The following is a 20,002-nucleotide window of genomic DNA, read 5'->3' on the forward strand; positions in this document are numbered from 1 at the left end:
GCCATACTCTCTCAACGGGCAGAGGAGGACAACAAGTTGCACCCCTGTGCATTTTTCTCTCGCCGGCTTTCACCTGCAGAGCGCAATTATGATGTTGGAAACCGTGAGCTGTTGGCTGTCAAGCTTGCCCTGGAGGAGTGGCGTCACTGGCTGGAGGGGTCCACAGTTCCGTTCCTGGTCTGGACCGATCACAAAAACCTCGAATACATCCGTAGGGGCCGCCCCAGAGGGGTCCCTAACCGTCCTGCCCGCCCGGCTTCCTGTCATGTGCCTGACCCTGACCCTGTCTCGGTACCTGTCCCGTCTTCTGTCCACGACCCTCCAGCTCCCTCCGAGGATGAGGATGTTCACTCGGACCGCTCGGAGGAATTCTAGCCCTCCACCGGCTCCCCTCCGCCCTCCCGACGTGGTGTCACTCTTGGGGACTTCTGGGGCCGTCCCTTAGGGGGGGGGTTCTGTCATGAGCTCTCTCTCTGCCTGGTAACACGTGCTGATTGAAGTCTGATGACCTCCACCTGTTCCTGCTCTGCTCTGCCTCACCCTCGTTACCTACCAGCTGCACTGCATTCACCACTCATCATGCCCTCTATATAAAGCCTTGCTTTTCAGTCCACACTTGTCAGATCGTCTGCAACCAGCACCAGTTACCTGCCTGTTTATTGAAAACGCCTCTGACTCTTTGCCTGTGATCCCGGACCCGCTCGACTACTTCTGTGTTCTCCAGCCCCGGTAATCTTGACCTGCCTTCCGTCCCTCTTCTACGAATACCGCCTAGTCCTTGACTGTACTGCTGCTTCGTTTCAATTGCTGTTGTGTGTGTGTTTCCCCCAGGACTTCCCGGATCATCCAGCTCCTGCCTTCGCTGTTCGGCTACTGGGGGAACACACACACGCAGACTCTTGGTACTCCTGTACCCCCCCCGGAACCCCTGAAACCCCCAACCCTTAAATAAACTTTTGAACGTGACGCTTTTGTGGTCCTCGTCCTGTTTGGTGTCTGACAGTTTTAAATTCTTTCATGAACTAAACATGTAGGCTATGACTCCTTTCTGGCCAAATTTCACAGCTTTCGCGTTTAACGGCTTTATGCAAATCGAGTTTGAACGGAGAGAATGGAAAAGTGGTACGATTCTGCCAGTTCTCCCCTACTCTTGCTTAGTAGGCCTAGGCTAAACAAATGGAATGTTGGAACATCGCGCTCCCCAACACAAACGCGATAGGTCGGGTTTGCTTCATATTTTGATGATAAGTGTTGAAGTTTTGTTTTGAAAACGGAGGGTTAGCCTACTTAACGTAACTGTGGTTCTCTGAGTATCAATGTCATAAAATAGTTCATCACATTACACATCATGACATTACATAGGCCTACTACGTGCACACATGTGCAGGCCAATTATAGGTTTCGACTTCAAGTAGCCTAGGCTAGCCACCTGCAAACGTCTAAACTGACTGCATAACGTGAATATCTCTGAGATTCTGCTACGTTTTCAACCCGGAATTTGAGATTTTTTTTATTTTTTTGCGGTGATGACGGTGACGAGCTCAGACCCGCGGCATGGGGTCACGTGACCGCGGTATTGCGGTAATTCGGTTACCTTCCCAGCCCTAGCCACAATACATGACGTAGCAGCACATAGAACCTTGTTTACGTTTTTAACCAATGATATCTGCACATATATTTATCTGACACTGCTCTTAATCAATTTGTTAGACTAGATATGTTACTGCATTGGACGTTGTGCTGTGTCCCAGCAAAGATTCTAGAACTCCGCTCTTCAACCCTGTCTCAAAAAGCAGGACAAATACGCGTTCTGCTTGATGTTGCGCAGGACGCAGGACAGGGCATTGAAAATCAGGACAGTCCCTCCTAAAGCAGGACGTCTGGCCACCCCTAGCTCCACTACACATGTACAAACATATAGGCTACAACATATACAAACCTGGATGACAGATACATTTGTATCCTCCAATCTGGTCAAGACATGTTGCGCCGTTTTGGCAGGGATTGGATGCACACTCGTTAATTTCTAACTCACAGCGTGAGCCTGCGTAACCAACTGGGCACCGACAGGAGAAGGACCCAACAGTGTTGATGCAGCGCCCTCCATGCTCACATTGGTTATGGCCTGGAAGTTCAAATAAATACAAATTAAAGAACATACTTACATGTTCAAACACATAATCAGTGTCTCTTACCTAATGAGCACTCATCAACGTCCACACTGCAGTCACGACCCACATATCCTGTAGGACAGGTGCAGATGAATTTCCCAGTTACTGGGTTTGTGTCGCAATTGCTACCTTGTGGACATGGATTGGTTATGCAGGCATCGTCTAAATGACACAACAGACCTATAAAAACATAACACAGAAACTAGCATAGCATTCAACACTTGGACATTTTCAATCATTTAATAGCATGTTATTTCTGAGAATACCCTCCAAATTAATGACAAACCCCTTTTTCTTCTTACATTTACTCCCCGCCTAAAAAACACTTTAATGAATTAATGAATAGACTTCATTAATTGCCCCTGTTATTTGTTTATGATTTGTTTGATTTTAATGTTGTCAAAGACTGTTTTGTCCTCACCAGTGCGTCCATACGGACAAACACAGCTGAACGAGTCAACTCTGTCAATGCAAGTTGCTCCCTGTGAACAAGCTGCATTTAGGCAATCATCAATGTTCTCGCTGCAGTCCTCTCCAGTCCAGCCACGCGCACATTCGCAGTGACTCCCTGTGTCTGTTTTTAAGCACTTTCCCCCATTTTTGCACCAACCAAAGGAAAAGCAGTCCTTCTCTGTGCAGTACTGACCTAGAATCAAAGACGAGTGCTTTAGCATTGTCAGTTTGCAACATGAAGAGGGGAACCGAATCTACCCCACAATCGCTCTTCAAACAGTGTCGCAGCTGTTCTTACTTTATCTTCAGCCACTGAATGGTGAAAAGTGCAAGTGAAAAAGACAACAACAAACATTAAGATATTTTGGGGGATTGCAGAACAGTACAGGCAAATCATTTATGGCCAGGTTTATGTACTATGTCTCGTGTCTACCTAGTGACACTTTGGACTGCCCTGTCTGTCTTGTGAATGTGTTACCTGTCCACTGTTTTCCACATTGACAAGAGGAACCATTTAGAGTTATTAAACGGATAGTTCCGGTCCTTAATTATGATTGGTTAAATCACATTTGATGCCGTTGCATTTTTTCCCGATATAGCACAGCTGAGACCGCATTTCGTTCTATATTAATGCGCTTAGAATGCATAATGGTTAAAATTCAAAGTTGCTGAGCAACAATGCAGATAAGAATCTACTAGCGGTGGAACTATTTTATGGGGACTCCGTGGAAGAATGGACATATGTAGATGAAATAGCTGTTAAATTTCATGATTATTTGTTATCAATTTCTAATGTCCTATGTGTGGTAGCTCGTCTTGTCTTGTCTTACCTGAATTACTGAAGCTAAGCAGGTGTGGGCCTGGTTAGTACTTGGATGGGAGACCTCCTTGGAAAACTAGGTTGCTGCTGGAAGTGGTGTTGGTGGGTGGCCAGTAGGTGGCACTCTTCCCTCTGGCCAAAAAAAGATTGATCCCAATGCCCCAGTGCCGTGACGGGGACACTGCACTGTAGGAGATGCCCCCCTTTGGATGAGACGTTAAACCGAGGTCCTGACTCACTGTGGTCATTAAAGATCCCATGGCACTTATCGCAAAGAGTAGGGGGTTCCCCGGTGTCCTGGCTAAATTCCCAACCTGGCTCATTCAATCTGGCCCCCTAATCATCCCCCACTGTAATTGGCTCGTTCACTCCCTCACTCTCCACCTCAAGCTGGTGTGTGGTGAGCATTCTGGCGCATAATGGCTGCCGTGCATCACCCAGGTGGGTGCTACACATTGGTGGTGGTTACTAGTGAGGTCCCCCCATCCATGTGACGCGCTTTGACTATCGAGAAAAGCGCTATATAAATGTAAATGTAATGTGTTGTTGTAGCTGTTTTCTAAAAGCAATAAGCCGCGAGAGGCCGTTCTATATCGTGAATATAGCACAGCTGAGGGTTGTTTAACGGCAAGCTGCTCGCTTCGTGCCTAACAACACCCCTCAGCTGTGCTATATTCACAATATAGAAGAACGGCCTCTAGGTGGTCATTGCTTAATTTTTACACACGTTCCTCCATTATGTCACATGTGCTGACCACAATCAACATCCTCACACTGCGGACCAGCAGAGAGAGAGAGAGAGGGCGCTTCCATTCACTGAAAACATCACAGAGCTGTAATTAACAGGTTACAGATTTTATCTAAATAGGCATGCAGGATCTAGGAAGAAACATTTTAAACATGGCGCAAATGTTATTCTTTAGTATTTAAAGAATATTCAATATAGGGCTTGAGTCATCAAACTATAGCCTGGAAAATCCAGACCCTGATTATCTAGAAAGATTAAGGGTCTGGCCACGAACAATGTAATGTCCCAACTCGAGGGGCGGCACCAAGCAGGCATTTGAAAATCTCACTGCACGCAATTGGATAACACTAGACCAGTGTTTCTCAAAGTGTGGTCCGGGGACCACTGGTGGTCCGCAAGCTATACCAAGTGGTCCGCGGGCAGACGTGGTAAAATATAATATAGATGAGTTGTTTGCAATATTGAACCAACTTGTATGTAAATCCAAACAGTTCTGCAACACTGTGTAAGCTACGCCAGTTTAAATCATATGAGTCCTCTGACACAATAAGCAAGGTGCCAAGATAATAAGCAAGGTTGTTCAGTGAGCATGTCTATTGTGTAATATACTGTTGAAGTAGGTCTACTGTTTTTTTTATTTTTTAGCTAGGTGGTCTGTGAAGTTTCTATTTATTGGTTAAGTGGTCCTTGGTCTGAAAAAGTTTGAGAAACACTGCACTAGACCAATGTTTACTCTGAATGATTCCGGACTTCGACGCAATTGGATAACACTACGATCAATGTTTCCAACGTTGCAGCGCTGTCGTCATCAGTTTAGCTTGCCTCTGGCCCGCCTATATCAGATACGACTTGATTGGTTCCACGGGATGCCAGGGGAAAAAGTAACTACTATCTAACCCAGGCCAACCAATTGTTAGATGGTAACGTTACTGCTGTTCCACCACACATGCTTATACAAATGTATACAACATATACAAACCTGGATGACAGATACATTTGTATCCTCCAATCTGGTCAAGGCATGTTGCACCGTTTTGGCATGGATTGGATGCACACTCGTTAATTTCTAACTCACAGCGTGAGCCTGCGTAACCAACTGGGCACCGACAGGAGAAGGACCCAACAGTGTTGATGCAGTGCCCTCCATGCTCACATAGGTTATGGCCTGGAAGTTCAAATCAAGTACAAATTAAAGAACATACTTACATGTTCAAACACATAATCAGTGTCTCTTACCTAATGAGCACTCATCAATGTCTACACTGCAGTCACGACCCACATATCCTGTAGGACAGGTGCAGATGAATTTCCCATTTATTGGGTTTGTGTCGCAATTGCTACCTTGTGGACATGGATTGGTTATGCAGGCATCGACTAAATGACACAACAGACCTATAAAGACAGAATACATATCCGTAAATCACTCAACGTTTAACAATGCTGTAAAATGATAATTTATCAAACAAGTATCGATAATTATCAAACAATACAATTATTTCACAACCAGGATGTAACATCATGTTTACTGAACATTTCAAAGCAGCTGGACTTTTTGCATCAGATTAAACTCTTTTAAGACGGATAGAATCAGGGGAATCTGTGAATCAAGCAAGTTCATGCTGCTGCTATCAACAGTTGTCTTGGCTCCAGTGGCAATGTCCACACACATACTGTACACACAAAAGTTCTCACCAGTGCGCCCTAGTGGACATTCACAGAAGAATGAATCAACTCTGTCCCTGCAAGTTGCTCCCTGGAAACAAGCTGCATTTACGCACTCATTAATGTTCTCGCTGCAGTCCTCTCCAGTCCAGCCACTCGCACATTTGCAGAACTTGACTGGGAACAAAGTATAATAGTTTCCATTAGCTGCACATAAAATGGCCTTTTCCACAGATTGTTCTTTCAGTCGAAGGGTACCTATGTCGAATTCAAACCCAGTGTGTGTGTTACCTGATCCGTCCTCCCGTAATTTTAGACACGTTCCCCCATTGTGACATATGTGCTGACCACAAACTACATCCTCACACTGCGGACCAACAAAGCCTTAGAGAGAGAGAGAGACAGAGAGAGACAGAGAGAGAGAGATAGCTTCCATTCACTGAAAACATCACAGAGCTGTAATTAACAGGTTACAGCTTCATATAAATAGGCATGCAGAATCTAGGAAGAAACATGTTAAACATGGCACATGTTATTCTGTAGTATTTAAAGAATATCCAATATAGTCATCAAACTACACACCAACTTTCTTCTACATACCAACAATCTACATTTCACTACTTTGCAGCCATGCAATAATGTTTGACAGAACTACATGGCTTTTTACTCTTAGTTTCCTCTCCGACATGTCTAAATATGGGAGAAAGACCAAATTACTAAAGTTGACTAAAGTGAAAGTGAAAGTTTTATCCAAAATGACACAGATTCGCAATGGTGGGTTGAGTAACTCAGGCCAACCAACTGTCAGATGGTGACGTTATGGCTGCTCCACCTAGGGTGACCATTTCCATAACACCAAAAAGCAGGACATTATGTGGCATATCAATAAATTACTATGGTGTACATAGGACTCTGGTATACTCTCATTTACAATACAATTTTGTGTGGTTTAACTATTTCGGACAGGTCGAAATCGCACTGTTCTTATACTCTAGAAGCTACTGTTCTCACCCAATATGACCCACCATCAAATGCTTGACCGCTTTGGAAAGCTGAGACACAGTAGTTTCAGTAGAGACCATCAGAATAACTGTGATGTACTGACACAGGACTGCAGAGACTAGAATAGTTTTTCCTTCCTGCCAGATTGCAAGCATCTCTGAGCTGACCACAATTCAGCCCTCTAGGTCACTTGAATGGACTTAGAAACACAACTGAGCCCTAGCACCAGGTCTTGTGAAGCTTTGTGCAAAAGTAAATCAAAATAGAATGAAAAATGAGTACTTTAGACCAGTGTTTCTCAAACTTTTTCAGACCAATGACCACTTAACCAATTCAACAAAAACTCACGGACCACTTAGTTAAAAAAAAAAAGAGTAGACCTGTACACAATAGGCCTACTCAGTGTTGGGAGGGTTACTTTCAAAACGTATTCCATTACAGAATACAGAATACATGCCCAAAAATGTAATCTGTAATGTATTCCGTTACGTTACTCAATCTGAGTAATGTATTCTGAATACTTAGATTACTTCCGCATTGAATTGCATTTTATAAGTGTAGGAATGCGGTCATCAAATCCTGTTTAGGCCTACTAAGCAGGCCTATTCTGGTGTGTTCTTCTGTTCCAAGTGTTAGACCCACATAGGAGAATGTAAAGTCAACTAAGCTACCTGATACAACGTTAAAATAATTAATTAATATAATTAATATAGTTATAATTAATAATTAATTAATTAAATTAATTAATTAATTTATAAATTATAATTAAGGTGTGCCTGTGAGATTTTTCGGTGGCATCAACCCAGTACAAGTGAGGGGCGCATGTGACAGGTGGAACGCAAATGACCTGTAAATGTAAACATGGGCTACTGTAGCCTATATCAGTGCTCTCAAAATGAGCGTGATCGGCGTAATAATGACAATCAAAAACCGCACGTTAAAATATGCTAGGGCTACTCGCAAGAATAATTCTTCAGATGCTGAACCATATAATTCATTTTAAAACGTAAATGTAGATCTAATTAGAAAAAATAATAATCCATGAAGCTATTTTAAGTTAGAATAAAACACGTAGAATGCAGTGCCTATTTTAGAGATTGGTTTTATTGTAGGTCTGAACTAGGCTTTGTAGCCTAGGTCTGAACTAGGCTTTTGCTTTGAACAGACATCAGGAACCACGATCAGTGAGTAACAGGAGTTACCTCCACTTACTTTACTCCTAATTTGCTGTGCAAACAGTCATTTCAGGGTCTCCGATGACGCGTCCATAATGCGCGCTGGCTGCGTTTTGAGGCTAGTGCAAGACGGCGGGGCTTGGATTTAAACATGTAAACAATTTCATCATTTTGCTTTCAGGAGCTTCTGGGAAATGGAGTTGCTTTAATTTATTTAGAGAGTGAACAAACTTATGAAACAGAGAAGTATCGTCAAGTAATCCATTGATTTCAACAATGTAACTGTATTCTAAATACCAACTATTTAACTTGTAACTGTATCGGAATACAGTTACTCATAATTTGTATTCTGAATACGTAACGCCGGTACATGTATTCCGTTACTCCCCAACACTGGGCCTACTAAACCACCTGCTTTTTGCCTTTTTACGCTTTGCTTATTGTGTCAGAGGATTCATATGATTTAAACTGACATAGCTTACTATAACTATTTGGATTAATAGGATTTAATTTGGATTTGGTTCAACATTGCAAACAACTCATCTATATGATATTTTACCACGTCTGTTCGCGGACCACTTGGGATAGCTTGCGGACCACCAGTGGTCCCCGGACCACACTTTGAGAAACACTGCTTTAGTTAGACCATTATTTACCAAAGTATGCTCATGCGTTTTGTAAAATTCCCTATGGAAACTCCCCATAGGACTTTTGGTTACCCAAAATGCATACTGACAATAAAAGCCTTACTGTGTAGGAACCTCTTTAGAAGCATAATCTTGGTCTCAAATGAAAGGTAACACTCTGAGGTTTCTTGTAGACTATTTGGATTATATGTCAGGTGTTCTGATATAGAATGACTACACAAAATATGGAATAATTACACAAAAGTCTCTATTTTTGCATTTACTTTGTTGGTTCAATGGTTGTGTATAAGATACACTATACATCTGCACAACTAATATTGGATAAAACATCATGAAGATTCAATTTCTAAGGATTCTTTTGAATATTTCAGTACAAAATATGTTGCATCTACTTACTGTGTTGCAGCTACACTGCAGCCAGAGGTCAGGGTAGCACCAAAAGCGGAGGAGGGCAGCAGGGATTAAATTTGACATATGATCAATCTGACAATGTAAAGCACTATACAGACTGTACATAAAAAATGGTAATTTTTTGATTCCCAAAAGTCCAAGCTTTCACATGGTGTATAATATTACTATGCTAGCTACATAGCAATATGGTGCATACAATTGATTTTGAATGTTGAGGGGGGGTGTCCGTTACAGTTTAAAGATGATGTTTGTGTTGCTGAATAGGAAAAAATATTAATGAAATGTCAAAAAGTGTTTGTTCACAGTATTTGTATTTATTCAATACCTTATAGTGTGTGTGTGTATAAAGTGTATGTACTCTTGATCCCATGAGGGAAATTCAGTCTCTGCATTTATCCCAATCCGTGAATTAGTGAAACACACTTAGCACACAGTGAACACACAGAGAGGTGAAGCACACAGTAGCCTAATCCCGACGCAGTGAGCTGCCTGCTACAGCGGCGCTCAGGGAACAGTGAGGGGCTAGGTGCCTTGCTCAAGGGCACTTCAGCCGTTCCTACTGGTCGGAAGCGCTAACCAGTAGGCTAACGGTGCCGATCCACTTGCACGACAACTCATTTTGTCGTGTCGCATTCCACTCTAGTCCTATGGGTGACGTCAAGCGACTTTAACGCGCCCGCAAAGCATTCCGGGAAGGCAGCGCTGCATTTGAAAATATGTCGCGCATCAAAAAGCTGGGCGAAGCCCATCTTTATGCAAATGAATCCGTTGAACGCGAGGCGACTCTCCAATAAAAGGACGAGGTTGTAGGTCCTTTGTTCTACCACAACGGTGCCTGTGAAACTTTGGTTCTGCTTACAAGACAAATAATGTTTTAACGATCTCTTCCACGACCACCTAGTAGTCCATAAAACAAACGTAACTAGGATTTGGATGAATATATTGACTGTTGGTGTTTCTGGTAAGGATTTGAGATTGCATTGAGTAGTTTAAATAAAACAAGATTTCCAAATGGCTTGCATAGTTTGTTTAGGCTATTAATGTGTTGTATACTGTTAAGTACATGCCTAAAATTGTGGTCCATTTGTGGAAAAACACTTAAGATACGTTAAAACGAACAGAGTATGATCTGGTAACTGACATTTTAAACTAGTGTTAATTTTGTCACCTATTTTTAATTTAGTCTTAGTCTTAGTCTTGTGATGAAATTTCCTTTTTAGTCTTTGTCATATTTAGTCATTCAAATATCATTTTTGTTAGTCAAGTTTTAGTCGACTAGAGGTCTCGTCATTTTAGTCTAGTTTTAGTCAAAAGAAAACTAAAGGTATCTTAGTCTTAGTCAGTTTTAGTCAACACATTTTAGTCTTTTTTTTTATAACAAATTATTTCTCACCATTTGAGTCAAATAGTGTTTCACACATCTCAATTTTCCAACAATATTGTGTGTCCACAGGGCTACTCGTCTGTTATAATTACTCATTCTGATTTTTTGTCAGTCAGTATGTTTACATGCACAGGTAAGTCGAGCTACAGTTATAGCTCAGCTGGGATTTGACCATAGACAGTAAAAGATTTGACTGGACCACTGTCATATTCGTAGACCAGTGTATCTCAAAGTGTGGTCCGGGGATCACTGGTGGTCCGCAAGCTATCCCAAGTGGTCCGTGAGCAGACGTGGTAAAATATAATATAGATGAGTTGTTTGCAATATTGAACCAACTTGTATGTAAAAACAGTTCTGCAACACTGTCTATGTAAGATATGCCAGTTTAAATCATACAGTATGAATCCACACAATAAGAAAAGTGCAAAGACAATAAGCAAGGTGGTTCAGTGAGTAGGCCTATTGTGTAGACTAATTATAGGCTACTGTTGAAGTAGGTCTAATCTTTTTTTTTTTTAGCTAGGGTTAGTTATGTGGTCCTGAAACTGAAAAAGTTTGAGAAACACTGTCGTAGGCCAAAGTATTAATGTTTTACTCCGCCTCGCTAGATGGCGATATGCGCCCAAACACAACACATTCCCCAAACAGACTCTCCATCTTAGCCATAGCTAACTTGCTAGCGAACTTTCCATATTAGCTTACTTGCTAGCAAACTTTGCATCATCAGTCTAACTAGTTAAATAGTTGACATTACATGATGAACATTTTCGTATGGACATTCTGGGGGATGTTAATTTGTATGAGAGAAGCTTCAACTTCTGGGTATGTAGCTTTGTGGCATAAAGCTTAGGTAGTTAGCTTGCTAACTCTGGCAGAAATCTCCAGTGTTCTTGTTCCATGTAGTTTCGTGTTGCAGCCACAGGGTTGCAGCAACAGCATGTAGACCAGCCTACAGGAAAGCTGTTGCGTATGAACTCATTCGGAATATTTTGAAAACGTAACAGCTAGATATTCTGTCTTCTCATTTTGTAGACGAAAATGAAGAGAGATTTTATCTTAGTTTTTATTTCATGCAAAACATTTTAGTCTCGTCTTTTTTCGTCAACAATAATGCATCTTAAGATAGTCTTAGTCAGTGTTTCAGGACATTACTGCCGTCTCGTCATCGTCTCGTCTTAGTCATGAAAAAAAAGGTCGTTGACGAACATATTTCCTCTCGTCTCGTCTGACGAAATTAACACTATTTTAAACAAAACGCCCACACACGACTGAACGTGGGGAGGCAGCGCGACATCTATGCGACACGACAAAATGAAGTGTCGTGCAAGTGGATCGGTACCGTTAACTTTCTGTCATTGAAGCCGGAATTAGGGCTGGTACGGTATGGATGTTTTCTTAGCAAAAAATTACCGCGGTTTTGCGGTATACCCCCCCACCCAAAAAAAAAAAAAAAAATTGGATTGGAATTGGATTATGCATTTTGTGCCAACATCAGCCATCACAGCCAATTCAACTTTAGACAGCCGCAGCAACTTCAAAGACCACTGGACCAAATGCTTCAGACATGACAGAAATAAGCAGTTTATCAACAAGGCTATCACGATTTTAGAACTGTTACATTCATGACGCTTATGCTAGTGTTACAACGTTAGGCTACTGCACGTTTTAATGGCTGCGTCAGGTTGTAACAAAGGTAGGTCCTAGGCTAGCCAGCCTAGACCTACATGTCGCTGTTAAGTTAAATTCTTTACATATTTTACTTATATATTATACTTTAAATTCTAGAACATATGTTTTAAATTCTTTCATGAACTAAACATGTAGGCTATGACTCCTTTCTGGCCAAATTTCACAGCTTTCGCGTTTAACGGCTTTATGCAAATCGAGTTTGAACGGAGAGAATGGAAAAGTGGTACGATTCTGCCAGTTCTCCCCTACTCTTGCTTAGTAGGCCTAGGCTAAACAAATGGAATGTTGGAACATCGCGCTCCCCAACACAAACGCGATAGGTCGGGTTTGCTTCATATTTTGATGATAAGTGTTGAAGTTTTGTTTTGAAAACGGAGGGTTAGCCTACTTAACGTAACTGTGGTTCTCTGAGTATCAATGTCATAAAATAGTTCATCACATTACACATCATGACATTACATAGGCCTACTACGTGCACACATGTGCAGGCCAATTATAGGTTTCGACTTCAAGTAGCCTAGGCTAGCCACCTGCAAACGTCTAAACTGACTGCATAACGTGAATATCTCTGAGATTCTGCTACGTTTTCAACCCGGAATTTGAGATTTTTTTTATTTTTTTGCGGTGATGACGGTGACGAGCTCAGACCCGCGGCATGGGGTCACGTGACCGCGGTATTGCGGTAATTCGGTTACCTTCCCAGCCCTAGCCACAATACATGACGTAGCAGCACATAGAACCTTGTTTACGTTTTTAACCAATGATATCTGCACATATATTTATCTGACACTGCTCTTAATCAATTTGTTAGACTAGATATGTTACTGCATTGGACGATGTGCTGTGTCCCAGCAAAGATTCTAGAACTCCGCTCTTCAACCCTGTCTCAAAAAGCAGGACAAATACGCATTCTGCTTGATGTTGCGCAGGACGCAGGACAGGGCATTGAAAATCAGGACAGTCCCTCCTAAAGCAGGACGTCTGGCCACCCCTAGCTCCACTACACATGTACAAACATATAGGCTACAACATATACAAACCTGGATGACAGATACATTTGTATCCTCCAATCTGGTCAAGACATGTTGCGCCGTTTTGGCAGGGATTGGATGCACACTCGTTAATTTCTAACTCACAGCGTGAGCCTGCGTAACCAACTGGGCACCGACAGGAGAAGGACCCAACAGTGTTGATGCAGCGCCCTCCATGCTCACATTGGTTATGGCCTGGAAGTTCAAATAAATACAAATTAAAGAACATACTTACATGTTCAAACACATAATCAGTGTCTCTTACCTAATGAGCACTCATCAACGTCCACACTGCAGTCACGACCCACATATCCTGTAGGACAGGTGCAGATGAATTTCCCAGTTACTGGGTTTGTGTCGCAATTGCTACCTTGTGGACATGGATTGGTTATGCAGGCATCGTCTAAATGACACAACAGACCTATAAAAACATAACACAGAAACTAGCATAGCATTCAACACTTGGACATTTTCAATCATTTAATAGCATGTTATTTCTGAGAATACCCTCCAAATTAATGACAAACCCCTCTTTCTTCTTACATTTACTCCCCGCCTAAAAAACACTTTAATGAATTAATGAATAGACTTCATTAATTGCCCCTGTTATTTGTTTATGATTTGTTTGATTTTAATGTTGTCAAAGACTGTTTTGTCCTCACCAGTGCGTCCATACGGACAAACACAGCTGAACGAGTCAACTCTGTCAATGCAAGTTGCTCCCTGTGAACAAGCTGCATTTAGGCAATCATCAATGTTCTCGCTGCAGTCCTCTCCAGTCCAGCCACGCGCACATTCGCAGTGACTCCCTGTGTCTGTTTTTAAGCACTTTCCCCCATTTTTGCACCAACCAAAGGAAAAGCAGTCCTTCTCTGTGCAGTACTGACCTAGAATCAAAGACGAGTGCTTTAGCATTGTCAGTTTGCAACATGAAGAGGGGAACCGAATCTACCCCACAATCGCTCTTCAAACAGTGTCGCAGCTGTTCTTACTTTATCTTCAGCCACTGAATGGTGAAAAGTGCAAGTGAAAAAGACAACAACAAACATTAAGATATTTTGGGGGATTGCAGAACAGTACAGGCAAATCATTTATGGCCAGGTTTATGTACTATGTCTCGTGTCTACCTAGTGACACTTTGGACTGCCCTGTCTGTCTTGTGAATGTGTTACCTGTCCACTGTTTTCCACATTGACAAGAGGAACCATTTAGAGTTATTAAACGGATAGTTCCGGTCCTTAATTATGATTGGTTAAATCACATTTGATGCCGTTGCATTTTTTCCCGATATAGCACAGCTGAGACCGCATTTCGTTCTATATTAATGCGCTAAAATTCAAAGTTGCTGAGCAACAATGCAGATAAGAATCTACTAGCGGTGGAACTATTTTATGGGGACTCCGTGGAAGAATGGACATATGTAGATGAAATAGCTGTTAAATTTCATGATTATTTGTTATCAATTTCTAATGTCCTATGTGTGGTAGCTCGTCTTGTCTTGTCTTACCTGAATTACTGAAGCTAAGCAGGTGTGGGCCTGGTTAGTACTTGGATGGGAGACCTCCTTGGAAAACTAGGTTGCTGCTGGAAGTGGTGTTGGTGGGTGGCCAGTAGGTGGCACTCTTCCCTCTGGCCAAAAAAAGATTGATCCCAATGCCCCAGTGCCGTGACGGGGACACTGCACTGTAGGAGATGCCCCCCTTTGGATGAGACGTTAAACCGAGGTCCTGACTCACTGTGGTCATTAAAGATCCCATGGCACTTATCGCAAAGAGTAGGGGGTTCCCCGGTGTCCTGGCTAAATTCCCTAGGGTTAGCTAACCCTTGGACATTTTCAATCATTTAATAGCATGTTATTTCATGCAACCACTATAGCAACTACTTCCACAGTTACAACCTAGCAACCAATATAGCAACCGATAAGTTTAACCTAGCAACCAGCATAGCAACCACCACAACTAACCTAGCAACAGCCTAGCAACCACCTGAAGTACCATAGCAACAGCCAAGCAACCATGTCAAATACCCTAGCAATAGCCTAGCAACCACTTCCACAGTTACAACCTAGCAACCAATATAGCAACCAATGAGTTTAACCCAGCAACCAGCATAGCAACCACCACAACTAACCTAGCAACAGCCTAGCAATCACATCAAGTACCCTAGCAACAGCATAGCAACCACCACAACTAACCTAGCAACAGCCTAGCAACCACTTTTATGATGACAACCTAGCAACCAACATGATTACCTTAGCAACCAGCACAGCAACCACCATAACTACCCTAGCAACACCCTAGCAACCATAGTTTACCCTAGCAACAACCTATCAACCACCACAATGTCAACCTAGAAACCACCATAGCAACATACAGGATTACCCTAGAAACCAGCATAGAAACCACTTAATTTGGCATATCAACCATCATATGTACCATAGACACAGTACTGTAATTATATCTGAATTATTTGTTTTTACTCCGTATGATATTTACATCATATTTTTTGCATTTTCATGCACTGGTAATTCCTTGGGAATTGCATTTCTAGTTTATCTTGCTCTTTCAGATTACATTTGAATGCTTTTAGCGCCATTCTTTAATCTGATAACTCATTTTAGTAGCACAAGACTACAGGCTTAATAGGGAAGGTGAATGAAGATGCTACAAAGATAATGACGATACTACCACTAAAATGGTTTTTACCTTGGCTTTGTTGAATAAAGAGAGTTTGGTGCATGGCTATAAAGCTACTGTGATTTATAGACCTCTGAAGTTCACCTACAAAAAAGCTACAATCTTTCCCCATATAAGGAGATCTGGTATCTTGAGATTTTTTTCTCTGGAAAAATAACATGGGGATTTTGAATTATTGCACCTGTTAAAGGGAAACTTGGCAGGATTTCCCCCTCTGCTGGAGAAATTGTGCATTATGCTATTTCAAAACTGTGGGAAAAGGTAATGATAAAGCACATGGATTTGTTTACAAGCTAGCAAAACGGTTAGCATAAGTTCGGCAGACAATGTGGATGTTACAAGGTAAGAAACACGATTTAAAACGAGTTTCTTGTTTCTCACTTCTCTTTCCGGGACGGTAGTCTCAATGTTGCAAGGTTGGTTTTCCGCCTGGGGACGCTAGGGGCAGCGGGAAAAGTCACCATTTTCACCGGAACAGGTCATTTAACCATCCAAATGATTTCTAAACGGGTTTATTACGTCGAAATAGTTGCCAAGTTCCCCTTTAAACTCTCGCGGAGATAAAGAAATCAGAAATGCAGACTTTTTGCTCTACACACTTTTGTCCTCTGCCTTCTAGTGTATACCTTCGGTACCTTAAGACGGCAAACTTTGTTTTTTGCTACCCCAGAGCTAATGTGCAATGCAACTTGCCAGCTTCTATTAACACTTCTTATATGATCAAAGATGGTAGCTTTGGTTCTTTTTGTCGGCGAACTTCAGAGGTCTATCACACATGTTACATTATGACAACCAATCAGCATAAAGCTCAGTTAATTATTCATGTGGGTGTCAGATAATGGCAAGGGGGTTGATAAAAATGGGCTGTTTTATTCCCCCAGCCTGATACAGTTTTTCACAATTGCTAAAACACTCAACTCATTCTCTAAACCAAATTTGCCTGAAGACATTTCTTGAATCAATCCCCCTTTTGGCAAACCCTTAAACAGTTTTTACATATAAAACACAATTTGCAGATCTTATAGACTCTTCTTCCAAATATTTTTTGCACATTCTCATGCAATAAGACACATTTTGCATTGTGATGCAAATGCAGGTTGTAGCTGCAATGTACTTCTCATTTACAGTACTGAAATGCCTGTATATTCCAGCATACAGTTTTTCACAATTGCTAAAACAATTTTTGAAACCTCAGTTTTCTCGAAACACAGTAAACACAAACACCGGTTCTCAATACTTTTAATTTATGTTTACTGGATTTACAGTAAATTAGAGTTATGAAATCTATTTGCTTTGTTTTGTTTTGTTTTTTAGATGCAAAATGCATTTAATGTATTGTAAACAATGACAATTTATCATGGAGCTATATGAGCTGACCTGAATACTGTTTTCCATTTTTTGACGTAGTGTCCAATGACTGCCCAGAAGTGTTTTCATTTTGACTGCTTTGTGAGATGAACTGAAGACAGTGTTTGGTTTTGAGCACTGTTTTGAGGCGATTGTTTAGTTTTGCAGAGGTTGGCAAAGGTTTTGGGTATGTAGTTTAAAATTTGAGATTTTTGTTTATAGTTTTGAGAAAAGGGTGGCAGGTTTCAAAAAAATGTGTTTTGTTAAAAACTGTAATAGGGTGGAAATGGGATTGTAAAATAGCACCTGAGCCAGTTTTTTGACAGAAAGTTGCACACATTCTATAGTATGTAAACATCAGGAAACAAGGTCAAATACTTTGTTCATCCATTCTTTAAGAGCGGTGTCATATTTCTGTGTGCTGTGTGTGTTGTTGGCTTAGATGTTCCCTTTGACATCATGAAAAGAACAAGGAATCACATCATTGAATATGACTGTTGCAATGGATTAACAATCACAGCATAAGGTCAGTAACATTTCATTTGTTTTTTTTATCATTGATTTTATTTTTCAAACTGATTGGAAGTGCTAATTGGAAGTGCTGATTCCAGTAGGTCAACATGTGATCAGTGCCCCTACTGCCCCCCTTTCACTTCACACTGATTCCATGAGAACCCTGAAGGGAAACTGGATCACAAAAGGCCTTAATACATATCCCCCCACACAATACCAAAGCATCTCAAAGGAGCTTTCACCTGGGCAACATGCTTAACAGTTCTCCAATGAATTGACTGCTGAGATCCAGTAAATCAGATACATGTAAGTCTCTTTTTTTAGACCCACATAATAGGAAAACAATGAGGGTAACCTACAGATCAGTGTTTTCAATTTTGTGAGTGTGAGATTAGTTTTGATTACAAACTAAACAATTCAAGCCTGGCCATTAAAACATTCACAGGATTGGCCTGGAAACAAAGTATGATAGCTTCCAGAAGTTATATCTAGATAGGCATGCAAAAGAAACTTTTTAAACACGGCGCATATTATTCTGTAGTATTTAAAGAATATGCAGAATAGGTCCTGAATCAACAAACTGCACAACAACATACAAATAAAATATAGATACAAATAACAAAGACTGACTACAATATGTAACGTTGACTAAAGTGAAAGCGAAAGTTTTATCCAAAATGGCACAGATTCGCAACGGCGGGTTGAGTAATCCAGGCCAACCAATTGTTAGATGGTGACGTTACTGCTGATCGATCACACATGCTTATACAAACGTATACAACATATACAAACCTTGATGACAGATACATTTGTATCCTCCAATCTGGTCAAGGCATGTTGCACCGTTTTGGCATGGATTGGATGCACACTCGTTAATTTCTAACTCACAGCGTGAGCCTGCGTAACCAACTGGGCACCGACAGGAGAAGGACCCAACAGTGTTGATGCAGTGCCCTCCATGCTCACATAGGTTATGGCCTGGAAGTTCAAATCAAGTACAAATTAAAGAACATACTTACATGTTCAAACACATAATCAGTGTCTCTTACCTAATGAGCACTCATCAATGTCTACACTGCAGTCACGACCCACATATCCTGTAGGACAGGTGCAGATGAATTTCCCATTTATTGGGTTTGTGTCGCAATTGCTACCTTGTGGACATGGATTGGTTATGCAGGCATCGACTAAATGACACAACAGACCTATAAAGACAGAATACATATCCGTAAATCACTCAACGTTTAACAATGCTGTAAAATGATAATTTATCAAACAAGTATCGATAATTATCAAACAATACAATTATTTCACAACCAGGATGTAACATCATGTTTACTGAACATTTCAAAGCAGCTGGACTTTTTGCATCAGATTAAACTCTTTTAAGACGGATAGAATCAGGGGAATCTGTGAATCAAGCAAGTTCATGCTGCTGCTATCAACAGTTGTCTTGGCTCCAGTGGCAATGTCCACACACATACTGTACACACAAAAGTTCTCACCAGTGCGCCCTAGTGGACATTCACAGAAGAATGAATCAACTCTGTCCCTGCAAGTTGCTCCCTGGAAACAAGCTGCATTTACGCACTCATTAATGTTCTCGCTGCAGTCCTCTCCAGTCCAGCCACTCGCACATTTACAGAACTTGACTGGGAACAAAGTATAATAGTTTCCATTAGCTGCACATACAATGGCCTTTTCCACAGATTGTTCTTTCAGTCGAAGGGTACCTATGTCGAATTCAAACCCAGTGTGTGTGTTACCTGATCCGTCCTCCCGTAATTTTAGACACGTTCCCCCATTGTGACATATGTGCTGACCACAAACTACATCCTCACACTGCGGACCAACAAAGCCTTAGAGAGAGAGAGAGACAGAGAGAGAGAGAGAGAGAGAGAGATAGCTTCCATTCACTGAAAACATCACAGAGCTGTAATTAACAGGTTACAGCTTCATATAAATAGGCATGCAGAATCTAGGAAGAAACATGTTAAACATGGCACATGTTATTCTGTAGTATTTAAAGAATATCCAATATAGTCATCAAACTACACACCAACTTTCTTCTACATACCAACAATCTACATTTCACTACTTTGCAGCCATGCAATAATGTTTGACAGAACTACATGGCTTTTTACTCTTAGTTTCCTCTCCGACATGTCTAAATATGGGAGAAAGACCAAATTACTAAAGTTGACTAAAGTGAAAGTGAAAGTTTTATCCAAAATGACACAGATTCGCAATGGT

At 41.3% G+C, this 20,002-nt stretch overlaps 1 protein-coding gene and 1 long non-coding RNA gene across 9 annotated transcripts in view; one reads left to right on the forward strand and one right to left on the reverse strand.

Annotated features, from left to right (window-relative positions):
- The window catches only part of LOC121713041, a 46,024-nt gene that overhangs the window by 14,378 nt on the left and 11,644 nt on the right, over positions 1-20,002 (forward strand). The window contains exon 3 of the long non-coding RNA XR_006032729.1: positions 17,679-17,762. This is a non-coding gene — a long non-coding RNA (uncharacterized LOC121713041). The remainder of the gene's footprint in view (positions 1-17,678; positions 17,763-20,002) is intronic.
- Positions 1-20,002, reverse strand: part of LOC121713037 (neurogenic locus notch homolog protein 1-like) — a 37,836-nt gene that overhangs the window by 10,681 nt on the left and 7,153 nt on the right. For 3 of the 8 annotated variants that reach the window (XM_042097287.1, XM_042097293.1, XM_042097294.1), the window contains 14 exons: positions 19,516-19,608; positions 19,255-19,401; positions 18,799-18,954; positions 18,542-18,727; positions 13,856-14,080; positions 13,459-13,614; positions 13,203-13,388; positions 6,146-6,238; positions 5,885-6,031; positions 5,429-5,584; positions 5,172-5,357; positions 2,593-2,817; positions 2,196-2,351; positions 1,940-2,125 (listed from right to left, as the gene is read on the reverse strand). In XM_042097287.1, the coding sequence (XP_041953221.1) occupies positions 1,940-2,125; positions 2,196-2,351; positions 2,593-2,817; positions 5,172-5,357; positions 5,429-5,584; positions 5,885-6,031; positions 6,146-6,238; positions 13,203-13,388; positions 13,459-13,614; positions 13,856-14,080; positions 18,542-18,727; positions 18,799-18,954; positions 19,255-19,401; positions 19,516-19,608 (2,298 nt within the window). The remainder of the gene's footprint in view (positions 1-1,939; positions 2,126-2,195; positions 2,352-2,592; positions 2,818-5,171; positions 5,358-5,428; positions 5,585-5,884; positions 6,032-6,145; positions 6,239-13,202; positions 13,389-13,458; positions 13,615-13,855; positions 14,081-18,541; positions 18,728-18,798; positions 18,955-19,254; positions 19,402-19,515; positions 19,609-20,002) is intronic. The other 5 variants (XM_042097289.1, XM_042097288.1, XM_042097290.1 and 2 more) reach the window with 5 other exon arrangements.

The sequence above is a fragment of the Alosa sapidissima genome, chromosome 7 (genome assembly GCF_018492685.1).
Source record: "Alosa sapidissima isolate fAloSap1 chromosome 7, fAloSap1.pri, whole genome shotgun sequence".
Taxonomy (NCBI): domain Eukaryota; kingdom Metazoa; phylum Chordata; class Actinopteri; order Clupeiformes; family Clupeidae; genus Alosa; species Alosa sapidissima.